The following is a 20,160-nucleotide window of genomic DNA, read 5'->3' as shown; positions in this document are numbered from 1 at the left end:
GTCGGACGAGAAAGGGGAGGCAGAAACAAGCCGACATGTAAATCCTTCACTGAACCTCGCACCCGTTCACAGGGAATGAGAGCTGGAGAGCGCACCAGAGAATGGCTGAGAAAAAGAGATGAATATGAAACGGAGAGATGGAGGGAGGGAGAGGGAGAGTGATGCAGACAGCTGAATAAGCAGCCTCTTGGCTCAGGAGGAAGTGGGGCATACCGCCCCAATGCAGCTGCTCTAATGTTACAGCAGAGCTCTGTGACCAAGACTAATACCCCTTACACACACCCTCTCTACCTAATACCCCTTACACACACCTTACACACCCTCTCTACCTAATACGCCTTACACACACACACCTTACACACCCTCTCTACCTAATACCCCTTACACACACCCCTTACACACCCTCTCTACCTAATACCCCTTACACACACCTTACACACCCTCTCTACCTAATACCCCTTACACACCCTCTCTACCTAATACCCCTTACACACCCCTTAACCACCCTCTACTAATACCCCTTACACACCCCTTACACACCCTCTCTACCTAATACCCTTACACACACCTTACACACCCTCTACTATACCCTACACTACTTACCTAATACCCTTACACACACCCTTACACACCCTCTCTACCTAATACCCCTTACACACACCCTTACACACCCTCTCTACCTAATACCCCTTACACACCCTCTCTACCTAATACCCCTTACACACACCCCTTACACACCCTCTCTACCTAATACCCCTTACACACACCTTACACACCCTCTCTACCTAATACCCCTTACACACCCTCTCTACCTAATACCCCTTACACACACCTTACACACCCTCTCTACCTAATACCCTTACACACCCCTTACACACCCCTCTACCTAATACCCCTTACACACACCTTACACACCCTCTCTACCTAATACCCCTTACACACACCCTTACACACCCTCTCTACCTAATACCCCTTACACACCCTTACACACCTCTCTACCTAATACCCCTTACAACACACCCCTTACACACCCCATCTACCTAATACCCCTTACACACCCGCCTCACCTATTACCCTTGTGCCTGTGCATCTTTGTCACATATACTGTAGCTCTCAGCTTAGGAGCTCACTCGGGGTGAAGATTTGTTTGGATGTACTAGCAGTCACTTATAAATTTTATCTGCAACAGCAGGGGCATGCTCAGTACTACAAACCAAACACTTTAACTCAGGTTTCATTATAAAACGCTGGTTAAATATGCATGGCCTCTTTAGCTGCTTCTCACTACTGGTCAGCTGCAGAGGCTTGGCTCCCCGGTCCAATGCCAATAAAGAATTAAATAAAAGATTCCTGCCACCGCTGCTGCGTCCTCCTGGCCACGCTGACGCAGAGCTTTAACCCAGAGGTTTGCCTTGAGGAAACACTGCCTCCTTCTGGCAGACACTGGAAGCACACTGGAAATTCTGTCTAGAATTTCAATTCAGGGCCAGAGAGCTTCCATTAAAAAAAGTTGTGTGTTTGAATCCCCGGCGCAGAATAAATATCAATAAATCTTTAAATGCATAAGAGAATTTGCATGAAGTAAACTTGTGTTCATATTTGTCAGTGGGGATAGACTGCTCTAGTAGTAAAAGATGAATGACACCTCCCTTTCCATTATCACTCCCTTAATGCAATGAATATTAACTCAGACAAGAGTATGAATAACGATACATCATCTTTGGCAAACAAACAACAAACCTATTGCGATTGTTTTCCCTCTGCCGCTCCGACAGAGCTGCTGTCAACTTGAATGAGTCAGGCACTCAACCATTAACAAGACAAGTGCCTATTAATCAATATGCGTGAACAGTTTGTGTTAGCTGTATTGCTGAGTGTTGCACTGTGTCACTGAAGAGAGCTACCAGAACAGGAAATGGGACGGACGGGGAAGTGATGTATGTCCTTTCTAGAGCGTGCACTACTTTGGGCCAACCGCAAATTGTGAGATTTCCACCATCCTCGCGCCAGGAAATCCCCATGTTTCAGCAGCATTAAATTACTGCCTGAAAACTCACTCAAGTCACAAAAACTAGAACAACCCAGGAGTCTCAAACTGAGGCTCCTCCATATATCAGGAAGGTGGGGCCAGCAGTGAGGAAAGGGGGTGCAGACGGAGCCATTTGTTTTGCACCAAACACGCGATGGTTATCAGCTCTGAATCAATAGCACTAATTAGAGTAAAAATACCCACAGACAGAACGAATGCAGAGAGAGGCCGTGGGGTAAGATGGCAAACAGAACTGAAGCCATTTCCTCAAAAACTGAAACGATGTTTTTTGAACAGCGAGATAATTGTTTCCTTCTGGTAACGCAAGCATGCGTGCTCACGCAGGTACACGTGCGCGCATAAAGACGCAGGCGCACGTGAACGCGCACGCTGCAGTACATGGATCTGCACGCACACGGGAAGATGCGGTCGCGCGCGTGTGACCTCTCCTCTGCGTGGCACGCGTTATTCCAGCGCCCCAGGGCTCAGTTGTCACGGTTACCTGATGTGGCTGCGAGCTGGACCATCTGGCGTGCGCGGGGGAGCCGTTGGTCCTGGAGGCCGACGCCTGCTGTAATCACACAAAATTGCGCACAGTCAGCAAAGGGACGACCTTCCCCCCACAGGCTCCCAGTACTCACACTGAGTCCACCCACCGCTCAATGACCTCCTCCACTCACACTCACACGCATGTTCACGCATGTAAAACACAAGCTATTTTTCTCTCTCACACACAGACACGCACGTGTGCACATGTAAAACACATGTTCTCTCACACACACTCTCATGTACAAACAGCACATGGATTTTCTCTCTCACACGCACGCAAGGTCAGACTGTGATGTGATCATTAGGGAGGTTCTCTGGAGTTCAAGAGCAGGTGTTATCAGGCTGTTAAGACAAGAGAAACCATATCAACCACATCCATAAATATATGTTGTCATAAGATGACCAAGTGGCTCTTGGTAGAAAGCCCTATAAACCATCAATCACGGTTCTTCTGAACAATCTTCTTGACCCCTGGGAGCCATTTAGGAACAGCATGACATGCACATGCAAAACCAACATTAGTCAGTCTGAGGTCATTTTGTGGAAGCACCGATGAAGTAAAACTGATGATATAAAAATGATGAAACTACTTTAGTTCACCATAGGGGTACTTTATTATTGCAGGGATTGCATCATTGGACCATCACTTTCCAACAGAGAGACCCTGAACACTTTCCAAACGGTTCTTCCTTTGTCAGTTTACTGAAATCCTCTATCACATCCTGACCTTAGACATTGACAATTAATAACGACTGTGTCGCAGTTTGGCCAGTTGATTCTTTTCCTGTAGCCTGCTTACACACAAGAGAACATTTATTAACAGCAGTCTGTTCTTTTCACATCTGTGTATATAGACCCAGACCAGTGGTTCCCAAACCTCTCCCTGGGTAAACAGTAAAATGTTCAATGTCAAATCAGATCTTACCTATTGGACTTGTGTACTCTGTTAAGAGTAGAATTAGCACTGGACATTTTACTGTGTACCCTGGTATTTCAGATCCAGGTATTTAATATGTTCAATCTCAAGCACAATTGATGCCTGATATTACAGCTAATCAAGCCCTTGATTGATTGTATCGGGTGTGCTTCAGATGGAACATATTAAATACCTGGATCCGGCTGGGGGAACCCAAGGCGAGTTTTGGGAACCAGGGTCCTATACAGTCAGAGATGCGCTGAGATGCCCTGCCTAAAACAATCAGCCGATTCCAAGCACTAATGCCAATGCCTTAAAAGGAGGAACACTGTACCGCCACCCTTGCCAACCATCAATTTCTCAGGTGCAGAAGTCCTCACGTAAGAAAACTAAATAATTCTATATATACAGGCTGACCATTCAGACTAACCTGAAAAGCAGTGCTACGACCCCGAGTATGGGTGTGAGTAACTCACAACCGCAACCATCACTGAGGTGAAAAACTTTAAAGCGCACCACAGTTAGTCACCCTGAGGGCAAGGGCAGTGTGCCAGAACACCAGCGGAACATCAGAAAGCATCGCTCCACCTAGCAATACCAAAACCTGTCAAGAGACTTGTTGTTGATAGAAGTGCCTTAACTTTGGTCCTTATCAAAAAAGTAGTGTCTCCCAAAGCATTCCACTTTGGAGTAAGGCATTATTTCTTTACTTTCTTTTCTTTGCCAAGGAAACATTCTCCTTAGGCCTGCCTAGGAGGTTTCAAAATAAAACTCATGAATTTGGCAAATTAGCTCAATTGGTGATAGTGCTTCTGCCTTAACAGACTGGTCTTCAATCTGTTGTTAAAGCAATTGTGGAAAGAAAATGTTAGTAAGAATGTTACAGTGGCCTAGGCTACATTAGGCCTAATGCTTTATTAGGTTTCACACCAGTTTTATGAAATAGTGAAGTTTTATTTTGTTAAGCGGTACATCATCATTACTTACACACTTTGCTGTTGCATGAAACAAAATTAAATACATCACTCATCACTCACAGCTCAACTATTTTGCTATCTTTAAACATGCTCTTAGTGCTTTTAATGGTTCAATGTGGAAACTACCAAAACTTTTATATAATAAAGAACGAATAAATGTCCATAGTTAGCCTTATAAACTAGGCTCACTATAGGCAATAAGCAAATTTAAACAGCATGTCATTTTCCTCTAAACCGTCTTTATGAGGGTGTCTCTGGAATAAAAATGCTGTACAAATAATTGAACTGAATGAAGAATATTGGTAGTGCACTGCTGCAGTCTGCTAGCATCTTCATTAAGCCATGTTAGTACTCTTCCCACAGAACTAACTAAAGCTATGTTAGCAAAAGTGCTTCTTTTATTGTGAGATGTTCTGGAGAAATAAAAGCGCTCCTGCTCTGCTGCACGTCGGTCTATAAGCTACATGAGGCAGCACTGATGTGTTGTTTGGTGCAGAAAGGAATTTAACCATCGTAGCAGCAAAGGAGGGAAACTGCACTTCGCTCAACCGTTAACATGGCATCATGGTCAGCCCTTAAGTACTTATATTGTGCATCAGAAAAGTATGGTCTTTTTTTCATCTGAAATAAAAAAGACCATCATTTTCTGATCCACAATATAAGTACTTAAGGGCTGACCAGCCAAATACAACTACTAGCATCAGTGCTACTATATATATACTGAACATACACACACGTACTACAGTAAAGCGGCAAGCAAGAACTTGCCCATTGGCCTCCATCATATAACATAAAACATGTCCAAAACCCCCCCATGCAGACCTGAAGTCCAGGTGTCCTCACTTTATACAAAATGGCTGCCAACTGGATATTGATAAGTTCATCTAAGCCAATGGCCTCTGGTTTTATAGCAATCCTCAGGACAGATGTTCAAATTTCTGGCATGAAAACTGTTGGAGAGGCCAGTTGGCCATGGGAAATATTTTAAATGAGACAGCGATGATTACAACACAGATTACATTCAGAATCAGCATCCACCCAAGTCTTTTGGATGCAGTCGGTTGCACTCAATTGTTTTCTCAGGGATTGTGTACTTTTTAATTCACTTCCAACCATCTCAATATTTTGATTTATAAAGCTTCTACCTTATTCATTATTCAAAAATCCCCTTTGGAGGCAAATGCAGAAATTCACAAAGGCATTAGATATCTTTTCATTTTAAAGGGGGGTGGGGTGCCAAGTTTAGTTGGTTTCTGAAGCAGGCAAAATAATATTGAATCAGTAAACGTTTAAATCAGAAACTGAAAAACAATGAATGTTACACATGATTGTGCAAATCTTTATTATCTCTTCAGGCAATACCTTCACTCCCAGTAGTCCCCATTCCAAATAATTCCAAAGCCATTCTGATGTAAAAAGACAGCCAAGATGCCAGAGAGAATCAGTAGAAAGGTAAAGATGTTCCTGTAAAACAGTAATGGACAGCATACCATAGTCCTGGACAGTACAGTATAGTAACAAATCTAATTAGCCGATGGACAAGTTCTGTAAGCTCTTAATTTCTCTGATACTTGTATAGAAAAGACAACTTTCCAAAATGATTGCTGACAAAATTTGGAAGTCATTGCATTTTTCTGCTGACCATAATCAGGGTGCACATTGCACCAATCAGCATGTATATCCCTGTAGGTCTCTGGGCCACAGCTTCGGCCAGCATCTCGCTCCAGATTCACTGGACCACAGGTACGGACCGAGCGGTCAGGAACACAAAAGCGTTTCAGCGAGGCTGTGCCTCCAGCTCTCTTTGGCACTGGTGAGGCCGCAGTTGCATGCAGATCCGCGCTTTTTGGCCGACTTCAGCAGTTTACAGGATAATTCATTCTCTCGCAAGTCTAAGGCGGGGAAACGGCGAGGAAAACAAAAGGCGAACAAAGCCTGGCCCCGCTCGCTGCGCTCAGAGCCTGCGTCACGGCGCAGGAGCCTGCTCTCAGCTGGGCACGCAGTGCGCCGCCGTGGGCGTGGTCACGCTGCTCATCAGAGAGGGCGGGGCTCCAGGAGACAGGTCTGCCGTGAATTTATGGCGTTAAATTCAGGAGAAGGAGGCACGCTAATAAACCTTTCTTTGTTTGGTGCTTGCGTGTTTCCCCTGTGTAGATTAATACTCGCAATCAATGAAGCGCATGCAGAGTAACTGTTCTATTTTTTGTCAACATGAGCCATCGCCCCCCCACTCTATCCCCATAACCACCATACCACCCCCCATACCTAACCCCCATTAAAAAAAAAAAACATTTGAACTATACAGCCTTCCAATGAAGGACATAAAAGGCAGTAATTGCAGCTTTAAAAGATTCACTTAGTGTGAATGGTTAATGGCAAACATTTGCTGCCAGAATAAACGAAGGTGATTTCACTGCTTGATAAACAGAGTTCAATTAAGTGCACAGGCAGAGAGAGAGAGAGAGAGAGAGAGAAAGAGAGAGAGAGGCAGATGGGTGCTAACATCGACCAAAAGAATGGAGTGAAGAGAACACAACTCAGTACCACAGACATGGTGGGCGCTAGAAGAGACTCTGCATCCTGCTGGTCTGCTACATTAAATGAATGTACAGTGAGCTCCATGATGTTTGGGACAATGACTTGATTTGGCTCTGTACTACACAATTTAGGTTTTTTCAATGTATAAATTACAGCACTTTTCATGCATAGGACATCATAGGACATGCATATTTCAGGACATCATAATGTCTGGGGCAAATGGCTTCGCAGGTGTTTCTGATTAGTCTGGTGTGTTCAATTGCTTCCTTGGTGCAGGTATAAGGATCTTTCAGTATCTAGTCTTGATTCTAGGCTTTTGATTGACTTTGGAGTCTTTAATTGGCATTTGCCAATTCTGCCAATTAAAGTCAAAGAAGCCATTATGAGGCTGAGAAATAAGAAAAAAACATAAAACAAAAAAGGATATAGGCAAAATCTTAGGCATACCAAAATCAACTGTTTGGAACATCATTATGAAAGAAAGCAATAGTGAGCACAGTAATAACAAAGGGCCTGGTAGGCTAAGGAGGACCTCTACAGTTGATAACCAAAGAATTTTCACCATAATGCAGAAAACCCCTCAAACACCTGTCCAACAGAGCAGAAACACACTTCTGTGGACAGTGTCACTGACTATTGTCCACAGAAGACTTAAACAGAACTATGGAGTCTAAACTGCAAGATGCAAATCGCTAGTTAGCCGCAATAACAGGATGGCTAGATTAGAGTTGGCTAAGAAGTACCTAAAAAGAGTCTGCAAAGTTCAGGAAAAAGGTCTTGAAGATGGATGAGACCAAGATTTGTTTGTATCAGAGTGATTGCAAGAGCAAAGCCTTGAGGTCTAAAGGAACTGGCAAAAAACCAAAGGAACCCGCCACCCCCCCATCTGTGAAACATGGTGGTGGGGGTGTTATGGTTTGGGCATGAATGGCTGCCACAGGTACTGGCTCACTTGGCTTTATTGATGATGTAACTGCTGATGGAATTCTAAAGTATAAAGAAGCATCTTATATGGATGGCGCTTCAGCCTACAGCATTATATTGATCCCAAAAACATACTGCTAAAGCCTCAACGGTTGTTTTTCAAAGCCAAAAACGGAAAAATTCTTGACTGGCCAAGTCACTCACCCAGTCTGAATCCAATTGAATATGCGTTTCATATGCTGAAGAGAAAACTTCAGCATATGAAACTTTCAACACAAGCAGGAGCTAAAGATGGCTGCAGTACAGGCCTGGCAGAGTATCACCAGAGAAGGTACTCAGCACTTGGCAATGTCTATGGGTCACAGACTTCAAGCAGTCACTGCATGCAAAGGATATGTGACAAAGTACTAAATACGACTACTTTCATGTACATAAGATCAGTATGTCCCAAACATTATGATGCACTGAAATGGGGGGTATATGTAAAAACTGCTGAAATTTCTACATGGTAAAACCAAACTTGTCGATTACAAATCTAAAATTGTGTAGTACAGAGCCAAACCAGAGCAGGATATCAGTCTGGCCCTGGTGTCAAAACTCCATGAATGGGACTCAAGTCTACCAGTCCATCACGTATGTACTATTGCTTCTGGCCTATTTAATCACAAACAAGTAATTAGGGTCTGCCATTGTCACAAGAAACCCTAATTGACATAATTCATGCTGAGGTGCCACTGATTTCAACAGAATCATCAGAGAACTGGACCCTTAAATATGTGTCTGCAAATTGCTGATTGTCACAGAAGTTGTTTCCCATGCTATAATAAATAGGCAAACTGGTGTTTGGAGTTATTATTATTGTTTTATAATTTGTCGTAATGAAACCAGAGGTTCAGAAAAGTGTCAGTGCTGCAAATGAGTAGCTCTTAATTTGAAGATGGAACACAAATCTGCATATTAATGATGTCATTTGCATATATTATGTCACTCAATTTTGCATTTAGAGTCATTTCAAACCCTCAGTTAATTGGTTGGCTGACCCATTAAATAGAATCTTTTAAAACTTTCAGCAGGACGCTGAAGGGATGTTGACACTCACGTCTCGCAACTGATTTGTTTGACCTCTGACTCCCAAGAGATTATAACCCAGTTTATCAAGTGCACTTCTTCAAAAGCGACCTAAAAAAACATACAAAAACACAACTTTCCAAGTTCTAGAGAATATTATCAGCATCCTCATGAAAAGCTACTAAATGAATGATTTTCCATATGGTGTGCCAGTAAAGGAACTTCCTTCATTGCTTCAGTACTTCCGGGGATCTCGGTGTTTCAGTGCAGTTTTGCCCCCTCCCCACAATCGACCCCACCCTGCCCTATCCCCTCTCAGGCTCTGCTCAGGTGAAAACATTATCATATGCTTGTGTACATGCACACACAGGCATACATGCACACACAAATACACATGCATAAACACACACAAGCGCACACACGCAGTACATGCATGCATGCCTCATGCACAAACACAAACACAATCACACGCATGCACACAAGCTGGCAGGACTTAATTTATGGCAGAGTAAGTGAATGTCCTCATACCAAGTCCCTGCATTCTCAGGCAAACTGCAGGCCTCCGATCAGCCAGAGAAGTGCATCTTGAATAAAGACGTTGAAAAAACCCGTACTGCCTTAAAACCCTCCTTTCCTGAGTGATACCAGCGTCAGCTGTGCAGAATCATGGCGGAACCGGTGTGTAAAATGTGATGAATACTTCAGGCCCACCTGTGGATGCCGCTTTGATGTGCTTTCACACAACCAGCCATGACAGGGAGAAAAAGCAGAGCGGAGGGTCTGGCACTCAGCACAGCGGAGCACAGCACGGATCCACAGTGTTCCATGTGGGAGGGATCGAACGGGAGAGAGAGAGAGAGAGAGAGGAGAGACAGAGAGAGAGAGAGAGAGAGAGAGAGGGAAAGAGGGAGGGAGGGGGCTAAGAACGGAGGTGAGGGAAGGGGAAAGAAGGGATGCAGGTTGAAGGTGTTTGAGCCTTGTTGATCATGTGACTGAGCACCCTCAGGACATGAAAAGCTCAGTCTCTTGTGCAATGCCGTAAGAACAAATGTCAAGAAAAGTACAAACTCTGTATGGTGTGTGTTTTACGCGAGGCAGTGAAAAGCACTACTGCCACGTTTCTGAGACGCCGGTGACAGACTGGCGCTCTGCGGAGGCAGGGCAGGGGGAAGCCCGAGTTCTAGGTCAACAGAGCTCACGTACTGTGCCCTGTACAGGTCAGAGATCTGTCTGTGTTGTGTGTGGTGTGAGAGTTGCGGTCTGGTGAAAAGGAGTAGTGTGGAGTTGCCAGTGCAGCATTTCCTGAAGTGGAGCGTGCGTGAGTCGGCTTCCTAGCAAATGCTAGGCACAGGCTTTGTCTTTCAATGCAGGAGTTCAGGGCTCAGACACTCAATATATGAGCAGCGATTTGGGAGAGGTGGTCGGGCTAGTGAAGGAGAGCAGAGATGGAGAGTGGAAGAGTGACTAACCATGCCTGAGATCACAACCTGTATGCTGCTGCACTCTAGTGGCACTACCCTCACACACAATAAGCTGCACGATTTCCTGAAGGGAAGCAGGCAAGGAGTCGGCTTCCTCAGCCACAGATGCTTACCGGAGCTTGCTTGCTGAGACATGGCAAGCAGCGGCTCAAGAACCACTCCAAATTATGAGGACAGCATTACTGAGGAGGGTGTAGGGCCATAGGCAAGCAGGGAGCAGGAGAGAGTGGAGAGTGACATACCATCCTGAGCAGTCAAACCTCTGTATGACTGCTCACCCTCTAGTTGCACTACCCCCCACTCACACACAATCACACTGCCGATGCACTTTGGAAGCAGAGACAGAAGGAAAACATATAGATTGGGGAGCTTTGGCTGAGAATGCACAGTATTTCTTAAAGGGTAATTCCAGTTTAGATAAACTGGACTTGTTTGAGGCAAGTTGAACTTGAATGTTGATCTGCCACATAGATGCCATTGTGAAGCTACTGACAATAATACTATCAGAACCAATAGGAATGATGGAAAATGCAACAGAAATAAGACCCAGGCTGAAAAACAATGGAATACTCCATTAATCATACTATTATCACTTGAAATGTTTCTGTGATCCTCACAGTTAGAATGTACTAGATGCCAATAATTTTGATCCTTCTCAAATCCACCTCTCTCTCTCTTTTCTCTACATACACAGAAACTGACAACAGTGGAGTCAATCAATGAAAACCAGTTTTCGGAAAATTGGAAGCACATAAGTAAATCGAAATGTGGGACTTGTGCAGTAAGATGAACAAAAATGGAAAGAATATTTTGAACAACGCCATTAACAAATTCCTATTACCAAATTAGAACAATCTGTGAAAGACTAAACAGCCTAGAATCGATTATTAAAAACAATCAAAATCCCTTGGACTCCCCTATTACAGAGACAGAGCTGAAGGAGAGACTACAAGCCCTCCAGTCAGGAAAAGCATGTGGGCCTGATGGCACCCCCAATGAGATGCTAAAATAGAGCAGGAACAAACTACAGGAATCACTGCTAAAACTGTTCAAACTCATTCTTTTCTGAGGGAGGGCCACTTCCCTGAAATCTGGAGCCAAGGACTAATAACCCCCATCTTTAAGAGTGAAGACAGATTTGACCCCAACAATTACCAGGGCATTAGTGCAAACAAAAATCTGGGGAAGGATCTGGGGATGATGCTCGGTGCATTATAAATAAAAGAATCTCAGACATGTTGGCTTTTTACCAAGACAATGCACCACAGATCACAAATCTACACACCCTAATCAATAAATATGCACATCAAAATAAAAGAAAAATGCTTGCTTTGTAGATTTTCAAAAAGCAATTGATTCTGTTTGACATAAAGGATTCCTTTACAAACTACTACAAACTGATGTAGGGGGTAAATTCTGTATCTGATATAATAAAATCAATGCATACAGAAAATAAAGTGTAGTTAAAACTGGCAACAAGAGACAGACTTCTTTACTCAGGGCCCCATTTAACATTCATATCAATGAAAAACCCTGAAGTTCCAAGAGGTGAGAAAAGACAGAAGTCCCCTCAGTCAGTTAGGTCTGAGGCTTACTGCACTAACGCCTACCACCACAAATCAGCCTCAGGACAGCACCATCAAAACACAGGAAATTAGAGTAAACCAAATCATATCACAGCATTAAAAATACTTATATCAAAGATTGGCACACTCAAACCCAAACACGAAGTAGACTTGATTGCTATCAGGCCATAAAACGACAATAGATTTTGGCAGATTACCTACCATGGTAAAAAAAAATAAATACAAAGCTTAGAAAAATACTGACAATGTACAGGCTCAGTGAGCACAGAGTGGCCACAGAGGCCTGCCTGCACAGGCAGACAGGACTTCCTGAAGAGGGAAGGCTGTCCGCACAGTGCCACACAGGTTCCCACAGAGAAGCACTTTCTGACAACATACACAAAACATGAGAAACTATGAGAAATGCCCTTCCATAAAATTACACGATTGCACTAATTTCCTAAACCTTCCTGATGAAGAGAAACTTCCCATTCTCCTAAAGGAGGAATGGAGATGAGCGATCCTGGGAGCACAATGTATCTGCATATTTGCCAGCCACAGCTTGAGAGACAGTGAGAGACATCAAATAAAAACTTATTTTATAGTTTACACTATCAAACTGCTATTAGAACTATTTCATATTAAGTCTAATTGGGATTGTATTAGTAGTAACTGTTGTTCTTATCATACTTCTACTTCTACTATCTGTTTTGTATGTTTCTTGTTTGCACTGCCAATGTGTATTATGTGCATTGCATACTAATAAAGCGTATTGAATTTAACTGAGAGAGAGGGAGGGAGGAAAGGGGACAGAGAGAGGGAGAGAAGAGGATGGGGGGATGTTGGGGGGGGGCTCTATAGCCAGGCATGGCTCTTTGGCCAACAGCAGGCAGGAAGTAATCCCATTACTCCACAACCTCAGCGGCCCACTTCCTACCGGTGGCCTGACAGCAGGGCCACTTAGAGGACAGCAATTACCCCACAGGTCACTGGCGCACTTACCCCGCCCCGGCTTACAGGGGCTTTTCTCAGCGTGGACGAGTGCCTGCCGGGATCATGGGTGAACCCGGAGCGCGAGGTGCGGAGTGCGAGGTGCGGAGCGTGCGGAGCGTGCAGCGCAGCGGTGAAAGCCCTGTGTGTTCCACCTGAGGGGAACAGGTCCTAATTGCATTCATTTGTACTGGTTGTATCTGAGCCAAAGGAATTCACGAATAGCATTACCATTGACAAACTATCACTACTGGAAGAAAAGACATCCTCTTTCAGTTTACTGTTTATGCTCGGGGCACCCAAAACAGTCCTGAGGGAAGATTTTCCCAATCAGAATGCACAGTGTTAGTAGAGCTGCTCAGAATGTGCAGGTAGGTGAAGGGTAACAGAATATCTTTGTGCTGTAGAGCTAATGCGAAGTAAAGAAGAATAAGAGCCCGGCCAGCTCAAGAGAATGCTGCAATGTTATCTCCGACAGAAAACAGGACCACTGCAAAAAATCCCTGAGGTTTTTCCAAATACGTAATTGAGTTATTAAATCATATTTGGACAAAAATAAGGGTTAGTGTTAGTCATTAGAAGAATGTGAAAATTAATGTACACATGAATCTTTCAGCTGATCGGACAAACGATTTTACAACAAAAACACCAAGAGAGGCAATTAAGCTTGGTGGCTAACTCAGAGCGTAGAATAATAGCTCGCGGTTCAGAAACGATGCTGCCGCAATCACGGCGGAGTCTGCTGCCTTCCATTCTAAACACCGCATTACGTACTGTGTGCATCTTCAGTGAGAAATCAGGCCCTCGTTTCAGGGAATTCTTCTTTTCTGAGATCACAAGAACAAACCGAGACTCACCAGACTTTGAGTCTGTCTAACCTCTAGAACTGCAGCAGCATGGGTAAGCATAAAGGTATGTACAACGGTGTACATGGGTGATGTAGTCTTGCCCTCAGCACTCCTGGGGAGGATGTTCAGTTTCCCGGCTGCTAGTGGGGCCTTCACTGCTTTAAGCGCTGTCAACAATGTGACTGGGTGATGCCACTCCCGTGTGAAGGCGTGGGAATACCCAAGCCTGGCTTTCCCTGCTGTACTACAGGTCAGGCAGAGCGTTAGCGCTCGCTACTGCACACTAGGCTGCAAGAAGCAGAGTTCAGATTTATTACTGCTATTGTTACGCTGCGTGAGGAAGGGGTAGTGGAGCAGACATTCATACAAAATTTCCTATGGACGCCTACGTCACAAACACAGTGTGTTTATGCTACTGGGCGGTGTTTTTTTTTTGCCCGAGGCACTTACGTTAAAACCCAAAGCCACCAGATGTAGAAGCGGTAATGGAGTACGTCGTAATAAAGCGGAAAGACTAATGCTCGTAATGCAGAGAAGTTTGAGTCCGCAGAATACGGTAACGTATGGCTATGATACGGGTGGTGCGTGTAGCGACATGCATCTCAGTCCATCCGCATGCATCTGAGGTCCCCACAAACAGCTTTGCTAGATGCAGTCTCAGCTCCTCTCATTCTGTCCACTGAGTCTGTGCTTCCTCTCCCATTCTGGGCCGGACACAACCACCCCCACCTAGTGGCATGTTTCTATTACCTTGCCATTGTATTTATTTGATGCTGTTTTGTATATAATTTCAATATATCTGGGAGAGAGCGCCACTTTCTAATGCAACAAAACAATTGTGAATGCAAGCATAGATGTCTAAATATTCATGGCTGTATAATAAAAAAGGAACCACACAATAATAACTGAAAACAAGGTGTCTGGTCTAGATTCTACAGATCTTTAAAAGTTTAAAAATCAAAAGTATGATAAATAGAATAAAAATGTGTCATATTACACAACTTGCACAGGATCACCCAGGTGGACCCACCTAGGCACTAGTCTTTGGAGGCAGGGCACACCCCATGAGCCAGAATCGAATACTGATCATGGCAAAGTCTACTGTAGTCAGCGTTCTGACTTTGCCTCAAGATATCTAGCTACTCAAACTGTGCATGTGCTGTAAACTGTCTAACCTTCTTGTCAGTTACGATTACTGCTGCACATGATTCACTGCAACTTTCCCTAATATACAGAAAAATGTCTGCACTAGCTAGGTAAAATCAAGTACCCTTGCACTGATGACAAGGCAGGATTCTTTCTCAGCAGTTTAGATAATTGACAAAAACAAAGTCTCAATCGTCCAACCTAACACAAAACAACATTTCCAGCATGCTGCAGTCTATGATGATAGAAGTCATGAGGGATTTCCTCTTTAATAGCAAAATACCTTGTATTTTATTGCTTTGTGATATTTTAGTTCACTTTTACAAGGCAATGTCCATGCAATATCAGTGTCCTACCCTTGTACGTTTCATCCAAGGAAGCACAATATGAGGGGTAGCACTGTTTTACAGACAAGTTTGAACATTTGAGTACCGGAGCGATCATCCTGAGCAGGTGGGTCAATTTATCAGCCCACCGGGAGTCCCACCCAGTCGAAATGCAATTGGGCACATCACGAATCAGGAATGGAGGGTCTCACCCCTACCCCCCTACCCCCCCAACCCCACCCCTCACCACACTGTGCATGTGCAACTCCACTGTTCAATCAAGTGCCTGCAGTCTGAGTGCAGAAGCTCTACAAAATATGCACTGCAGTACCCCAGCGCCAGGCTCTGGGTGCTCAGTGCTCAGCTGGACCCAGCGGACAGACTGCAGGCTCAGAAGGAACAGCAGCTGGCTCAAAGTGCTTCACGAGTGCTCGTCTCCATTCGATAGGATGGGAACAAACAACTAAAATGACTGGGCTTTGCCAGAGTAAAAGTGAAGATGAAAAACAAAAGGGAAAAATATCGCTGAAAAATATACTGTATATACTTGAAACTATTTAAATTATTGTCTCTTCCATGTGCACACCTACAGGTATAAACTGTATATTTTGTTCAAATTATATGTACTGTAAAATATATTCTATTACTCATGCATAAAACATGAAGCAGCAGATAAACTGTAATATAGGTTTGTTTGGTGAAATATCTTCTTTATTTTTGTTTTCAGATTTTAACACTGTTCAAGGCAAACATTAACTAATGGCAGCTATTAGTCATAAGAAAACAGATTTTTGTTCTATTTTCTGCAAATGTTTAGTGACATTAGCAAATGGTATAAAAAGGGAGTGTGCAGAAAACAAAAATGGCCACCAAAGACTGGAAGACAGCAAACTTTTAAAACCTGTGCTGAAAATCACCCCGCTTCCTTTTTTTGTGTCCATCTTTATTAAATCGCCATCATCGGCGAACAAAATAGAACCTTCAATTTCAAATCATTCAACACTAACTGTTACAAGGGAAAATAGTTCACCGCGAATATTCTCCACTTCTGGTGCGGTCGCAGAGGAGGAGTGGGGCTATTTTAGGCCTGGGGGTCGTGAGGCGAGTGAGGGCCTCCACTGAACAGGACTCCCAGGTCAGGGTTAGCATAGCGTAATGTAGCACAGCAGAGCATAGCAGAGGAGAGGCTCGCTGCCAAGGCACAGCGACAGTTTCCAGTCCTGTAAATGGGATTTGCTAAAACCCAGTGCCTATTTTAGACGGATCTCTAATCTCTCATCAAGCCAGGCTAGTGAGACCCATTTTGTCTTGTCGTCATTTTAGCTCCTCCCCCACCCCTTTGCACCGCTCCCTCTCCCAGACTCTCGGAGAGCGCAGACCCAAAACTGGCCGGCCACTTCAAGCCTACACACGGCCGCCATGTTCCTGGAGGACTGCTCGTTGTTTTGCATTTTTGCTCGTAAATTCAAGCTGGAGGAAAACACACCGGCCTTTGAATGTTCCGGGCACAGCTCAAGCTCATCTTTATTCAGAGTGGGATCCCAGAGTTATAAAACTATGGCACGGTATTTATTACTTCAAAAATGGTTAATTAAACATATACCTATATAAATGGGCAATTACAATAATTAATACAGGATAAGGGGCCTGATATAATTATTATTAATTTTTATTATTCTTTACACTTCACTTTGAGAACATTATCCTAAATTATATAAAATTTTCATCAGTCAGCAGTAAAGTAGTTGCTGCTGCATCAGCAGGATTTGTCAGGAGAGCAGAATGGTTGCCAGGTGTGACACAGCATAGCAGGTACAGTAGATCCTCTTACCCTTTATCCACTCTGCACTGTGTGTGTGTGTGTGTGTGTGTGTGAGAGTGAGTGTGTGTGTGTGAGTGTGTGTGTTTTATTTACTTATATAAAGCTGATGACACCCGTGTGCCAGTAACCTGATCTCTTGTCCTCCAGCACTTGTTAAAGACTCCTAAGTGCATTTCACACTGATTGGGCTCATTACAGGTGTTGACCCACTTGCTGCTAAATCCCACAGAAGTATAGCGACTGCCCTGTTTCCTGCATGTTCACCAGATAACACAAGGCCATAAGGTCTACAATGCTCCAGAATATTTTAAGTATTCATTTTATTAGTAAGCCAAATAATCATAAATTAAACTTAAATTAAAATTAATTAATCAAACACCAGCACTGAACAAACTGCACATTTGCAGGTTGTAGTAGGAGAACAGGTATCAGGTGTCCAATCAATCTGCTATAACTAGAATATATAATATATCCTAGTCTTTATAATTATTTACTGTAAACATAATCATTTGAAGACTGCATTTTTACCATTGACTTAATCACACGTTCCCTAAAGTGGAAGTAAGTGAAAGTACAGTATTTTGTAACAGTGAAATTCCTTGGGGGCGGGGGGTAGTGCAGCTGCAGCCTGGTTGCACGCAGCTTCCCTACACTGCCACTCTGCTGACTGAGCAGCTCCATTTACACAGCAAGGGAGCATGAACTCCAGTCCCCTGTCTCCGATTGCCTTTGGTCCTCCGCAACACGGCGCACAGCATCTGCATTATTAATACCGCAAAGATGGCTCCCACACACTAACCTCTGATAAGAGCACGAGAAGTCTGGTAATTGATGTACAAAACACACGAGGGGTACAAGGGCGGGAGCTTCATTTCTAGTGTGATTTAAAGGAGTAAGTGTAAGTAACTCTCAAACTAAGACGAGATCAAGGAATCAATCGAGGAATGAAGACTCAAAAGTGCGCTTCTTTTTGCTGAACATTAAAAAAAATGGTCCCATGGCTTTTGTTAGTATGAAACTTACACGAAAACAAGTCTAGCCCTCAGGGTAGAGTCACACTCTCTCTCAATACAGACCTCTGAGGAGGGCTCCAACAAGGTCTGATCCTGTTGCAGTGTCAGAGTGTGCACACATCTGTTTGTGTATGTGTATGAGGGTGGATGTCAGTACGTGGTTGTGCATGCGCGTGTGTGTGTGTCTGCATGCTAACACCAGAGTTGGAAGCCAAGACCAGACCCAGACTAAACCCCTCAAGACCAGGCACTCAAAGACAGAGGTCCAGACCAAGACCTGACTTACCAGGTCTTGACAAGACCAAAGCGAAGACCTTTGATCAATACCAGCCATGTTCACAAATCCTAGGCAGTAAAATTTTGCTAAATGGGAAAATTTTATTTTTAAATTGACATTTCTTCTCCCAACAGTAGACATTTTTAAATAAATTATTTAAAATCAAACAAACAGACATTTCAATAGCAATCTGAAATGTCAATAGAAAAAAATCTAATGTAAACATAATGTTACAGCAGGCAGCTAGTCAATACAAGTAATGTCCATATGCCAAGACCAAGACCCAGACCGAGACTTTGAGGGTGAAGACCAAGAGCCAGACCAAGACCATGTTTACATGACCATGAGATCAAGACTTAGATCTCTGGTAAGTGCACATGTGTTTTCCCACTGTGATGAGATGCACAGTGAAATGAAATTAGCAATCAACCATATGAAATATTATCATTATTTATTCAGGCCAAATCAATCTTGAAAACATAGTAGGTTCCCTTTTAAATGACAAAGGACACTATCAAGAGATTCCGAGCAAAGAATAATAACAGAAAGATATAAGGGCTTTTAGGCCAGGAGGATAAAAATAAATCACTGTTTAAATCATGTTAAAATCATTGAAAACCTTCCACTGGGAGGAAATCTCTTTCACTGCACTCTGCCATGCGAATCTTAAAAGTGCGCCCTAGAGGACAGACTCATTTACAAACTGGCAGAAAATGCAATACAAAAAATCATATTGTACGTCTCTCTGAAGAGTACATGCTACTAATTGTGTAATATACAAAAGTACATATTCAATAGTAAGCCTCGTATGGCCAGATTATTGAATGCTTTTGTTTTGTGCACAATAAGCATCCTTCATGACAGAAAAAAAGTCTGGGTAATTAAGTAAAAGTGCAATCCTGGTGGAAATTCCTTTTTATTATTGCAACCCGTTTGTCAAGCTCACACAAGCTTTAGAACCTGAATTTAAAACACAATAAGTGAAGAATGTCTCTTTTCCCACTGAACGGAATGAGGAAATTAAATCATTCAGCCCATTATACAGCTGTTTAATGAAGATAATATGCAGCCTATTAATATTTAAAAGAAGTTCCGATTTAGAGTGGTCCCACTTGAATAAAAATCACCAGGAGCTCAAACACAACGCACATCTGCACACAGTGTAGAGAGGCTTGGATGTTGTTGATATTTCCCTCAGAGCGTCAACACTGCCGCCTGTTTCTTGGTGACCCGGGCACTGGTGGGAAATCAGAGTGGTAGGTAAGCCAAGTCGAGCACAAAGCGACCGTTTTCCAGTGGTCCCCTTCACCATGTCATTCAAAACGACAAACCACGTCCTGCAAGGGGTGAGACGGACTACACCCGGGAGGGTCCCCAGTAAAGGCTCGCAGTGAAATTAAGGTGTGGACAAGCCCCACTTTGTGGCCCCCTTTTCTGCAATAATGCAACGATACACACGACTACATGTGTTCATTCCTGGGATCAATTACGAAGAGGAGCTTATGCTGAACTTGCCAAAAAAGTGCCGTAGAGAGGAATACATAATTCTTTTATAGTGCTTCCAAGGCCAGCGTTCTTCTGTCGAGCAAAAATAATTAGATCTCATGCACAACTCCAAGTTGCTTTGTAGCCTGACAAATCTTTCCATCTTTGGCCCTGTGCTCCGTTGCTATCCCACAATGCATCACCGC

General features: G+C 43.5%; 1 protein-coding gene across 5 annotated transcripts in view; it reads right to left on the bottom strand.

Annotated features, from left to right (window-relative positions):
* The window catches only part of rbms3 (RNA binding motif, single stranded interacting protein), a 296,845-nt gene that overhangs the window by 258,261 nt on the left and 18,424 nt on the right, over positions 1-20,160 (bottom strand). For 4 of the 5 annotated variants that reach the window (XM_064343645.1, XM_064343656.1, XM_064343679.1 and 1 more), the window contains exon 3: positions 2,532-2,600. In XM_064343645.1, the coding sequence (XP_064199715.1) occupies positions 2,532-2,600 (69 nt within the window). The remainder of the gene's footprint in view (positions 1-2,531; positions 2,601-20,160) is intronic. The other variant, XM_064343667.1, reaches the window with a different exon arrangement.

This window comes from Anguilla rostrata, chromosome 1, assembly GCF_018555375.3.
Source record: "Anguilla rostrata isolate EN2019 chromosome 1, ASM1855537v3, whole genome shotgun sequence".
Taxonomy (NCBI): domain Eukaryota; kingdom Metazoa; phylum Chordata; class Actinopteri; order Anguilliformes; family Anguillidae; genus Anguilla; species Anguilla rostrata.
The sequence above is the reverse complement of the archived record's forward strand: the minus strand, read 5'-3'. Positions and strand labels throughout refer to the sequence as shown.